Source organism: Etheostoma spectabile, chromosome 7 (genome assembly GCF_008692095.1).
Source record: "Etheostoma spectabile isolate EspeVRDwgs_2016 chromosome 7, UIUC_Espe_1.0, whole genome shotgun sequence".
NCBI classification, from domain to species: Eukaryota; Metazoa; Chordata; class Actinopteri; order Perciformes; family Percidae; genus Etheostoma; species Etheostoma spectabile.
Genome location: NC_045739.1, coordinates 15,811,974 through 15,814,691, shown reverse-complemented (window position 1 = coordinate 15,814,691; position 2,718 = coordinate 15,811,974). Strand labels below are relative to the sequence as shown.

General features: G+C 39.4%; 1 protein-coding gene and 1 long non-coding RNA gene across 2 annotated transcripts in view; one reads left to right on the top strand and one right to left on the bottom strand.

The window, feature by feature from the left end:
• Positions 1-2,718, top strand: part of sema3b (sema domain, immunoglobulin domain (Ig), short basic domain, secreted, (semaphorin) 3B) — a gene marked incomplete in the record, with an annotated part of 76,015 nt that overhangs the window by 49,821 nt on the left and 23,476 nt on the right. The window contains 1 exon segment of the mRNA XM_032521043.1: positions 859-921. Within this exon segment, the coding sequence (XP_032376934.1) occupies positions 859-921 (63 nt within the window).
• Positions 1-2,718, bottom strand: part of LOC116692605 (uncharacterized) — a 17,732-nt gene that overhangs the window by 9,361 nt on the left and 5,653 nt on the right. The gene's annotated exons all lie outside the window — the stretch shown is intronic.

Sequence of the window (2,718 nt, the reverse complement as noted above, 5' to 3'; positions counted from 1 at the left end):
TGATTCCTAATAATCATTTATTACTGTTGTCATGCCAAACGCACTTTATGAGTTTGTTTTCATGTGGATCTAAAGGCATGGAAGAAAGAGAAATATTCAAAACTGTGGACACATTTTACCAACATGCTCCTTTGAAAGTGACAGACTTTTATTCTTGCACACATGAGACCACTCAAGTGAGCAAAAACCCAAAGATGTGGACAGAAATGGCAAGAGACTATTTATCCGAAGAAAACGTTTTGAATAATATCTAAATGAGAATCTTTTGATTGAAACAATGTCCTTTAGAGTATGTAATAGTTATAGCCAAGGCACCCTTGCGCAGAGTTGAATATGCACACTAATTGCACAGAGACCCACAAATAAAACACAGATTCACACACAAAATATAGCCCACTGTAAACATCTGTTCACAGCTGTTTGGAGTCAATTACATGCTTGGTGTGTACATGGGCAAGCTTGATTTATGACCTGGGTGTACAGATTCACCATAGCTGAAGCATTTTATCAATGTGGTGGGGTCGTCCTCGTTTACAACAAAAAGGGAGTATGAGGAGGATAAGGAGGTGAGGAAAGAGGAGAAAGTAGCAGATGTGAAGGGATGCACGATGAAGAGAATACAGGAAGTGAAGTTGGACAAAAGTATGGAGAGGCTGAAGGAAATGAGATGGAAATCTTTACTCATCCAAGCCTAATTCAAGCTGAAGAGTATTAATTAATTAATTAGTTTAGAACAACAAACCCTTTTTTAACGTTTATAAATGCACATCAAGCACACTTTAAATTAGTAAATTCATCCAGATAATGAATTCAGATTTTAGAGACAGGATCATTTGACCTTTGCCTGTTGCGTTTCAGATCTATTGGCCCGCTCCCGTCGACTGGAGGGAGGAGTGTAACTGGGCTGGCAAGGATATTACTGTAAGTCTCTTCACACCACTTCACCTTCAATCAAACCTCAACTGTGCATTACATATTCTCTCATAGGAAATGTAAAGACCACACTTATTATGAACAAAACAGACTTTTTTTAAATCACTCCTCATCAGCCCCAGACATCATACTGTACATTGCACACAGAGTTATACAAAAGGGTGGAGGAGCTCCTTGTGGAGGACTGTCCATTCCTACCCAGTGCAACACAATGCTACCTTTTAATCCACTGGAGTCATGGGAGTCAGCACAAGACACAAACACTGCGTCTACACAGATAATATGTTATAATAGGTGCAACACTCCTACTTTTGGACCTGCCCTGTGGTAAAATCATTTCCTCAATTTTTTATTTTTTTGTTTTCAATTTTATCTGACTGGCTTAGCAACAAACTCAGCACATTTCCAAGCCATTTGTTTTTTTTTCCTCTGCCGTTTACACTCAGCGCTTTAGTGTGGGTTCCATGTCTTCACACATGTTTCTTAAACGTTTCTTAAACGTCATGTACTGTAAATGAGAAACTTCAATTTGGTTAAAGAATTAGATGAGCCCAGCTAGCACAGCTAAAGTACCTGAGAGACCTGATTTCTTGGCTATGTACAGTATAGACATTACAGAGTTTTTACAAGAGAGCATGTGCATCACAGAGACATCACGGTTGGTAGATATTGCTGCATGCAAGGGGATATAAGGATTGATTGGAAGCGGTGCTTCCTCGAATAATTTACTTAAAATTTTGACTTTAACTGAAATTGGCACCAACTAACTTCTAGATGTCTACGGTCGGTCTTCCACTGAATACCTCTAATTTAGGCCTGATTAGTGCCGACCAAGAAGATTGTGATTGGTTAAAAGAAATGCCAATAAACTAGAGCAGGTTTTTCTCCCATGCCGGAATGCTTTGTGGACTCGCCAGACCCTTAAAGCACAGTAATTCAGCCATGGTTTCAGGGTATGTTATGATAGATTACAACTGTTCTTTTCAGGACTAACAGACTAACAATATTAAAGGAGTGATGCAAAATATGTCGCAAGATCATACTTTTTAAATCACAAAATCCTAAATAAAAAGCTGCATTGTTTCCTGTGTGTTTGTAAATGCAGTGAGTGTGCAGTGAGGGATCTCATTGACAGCATATAGTACATGGCTACTACATGCCAGGATTGAACTCATGACCTACTGTAATACTCTCAGGACTGTTTCCTAAAACATAGGCCACCCTGCTCTGTCCCTATTTTTCTTAGCTGCCAAAACAAATTTAAAAATCAAGATTTTCTATTTTGATCTACACCAGAGGAACATTTAGTTTCCGAGAATATGTCAAGTAAATGCTGAATGTGATGATTATATGTCTTAATGACATGTATGTGGATGGAGTCGGGCAGAGCAGGCTCAGCTTCACTGACCGACAAGTAGAGGCCACCAAGAGCCTATAGACCACCCAGGATTACATCACACACAATTAGCTAACTCATATGTATATGTGTGTGTACATCGGTGTGTACATGTGTGTAAAACAGTACCTTACCATCAATGCAAGCTGACATGCCACAAAGCCGCCTGTGTACTGTACTGTATTCAAATAGCAATGTGTGTATACATTTGTTCATGTATGTTTAAGTATCCAGTGTGTGTGTGTGTGTCTTTTTTTATGTGTGTAAAACAAACCCTTCATCAGTGTGATTACACAGCTGTAGCAGACAGACAACGAGCTCCATTCATTCAAAACCCCAGGCTCCAGTTTCACCTGACCAGGAGTCTGTCTGAGTGTGTGTGTGTGTGT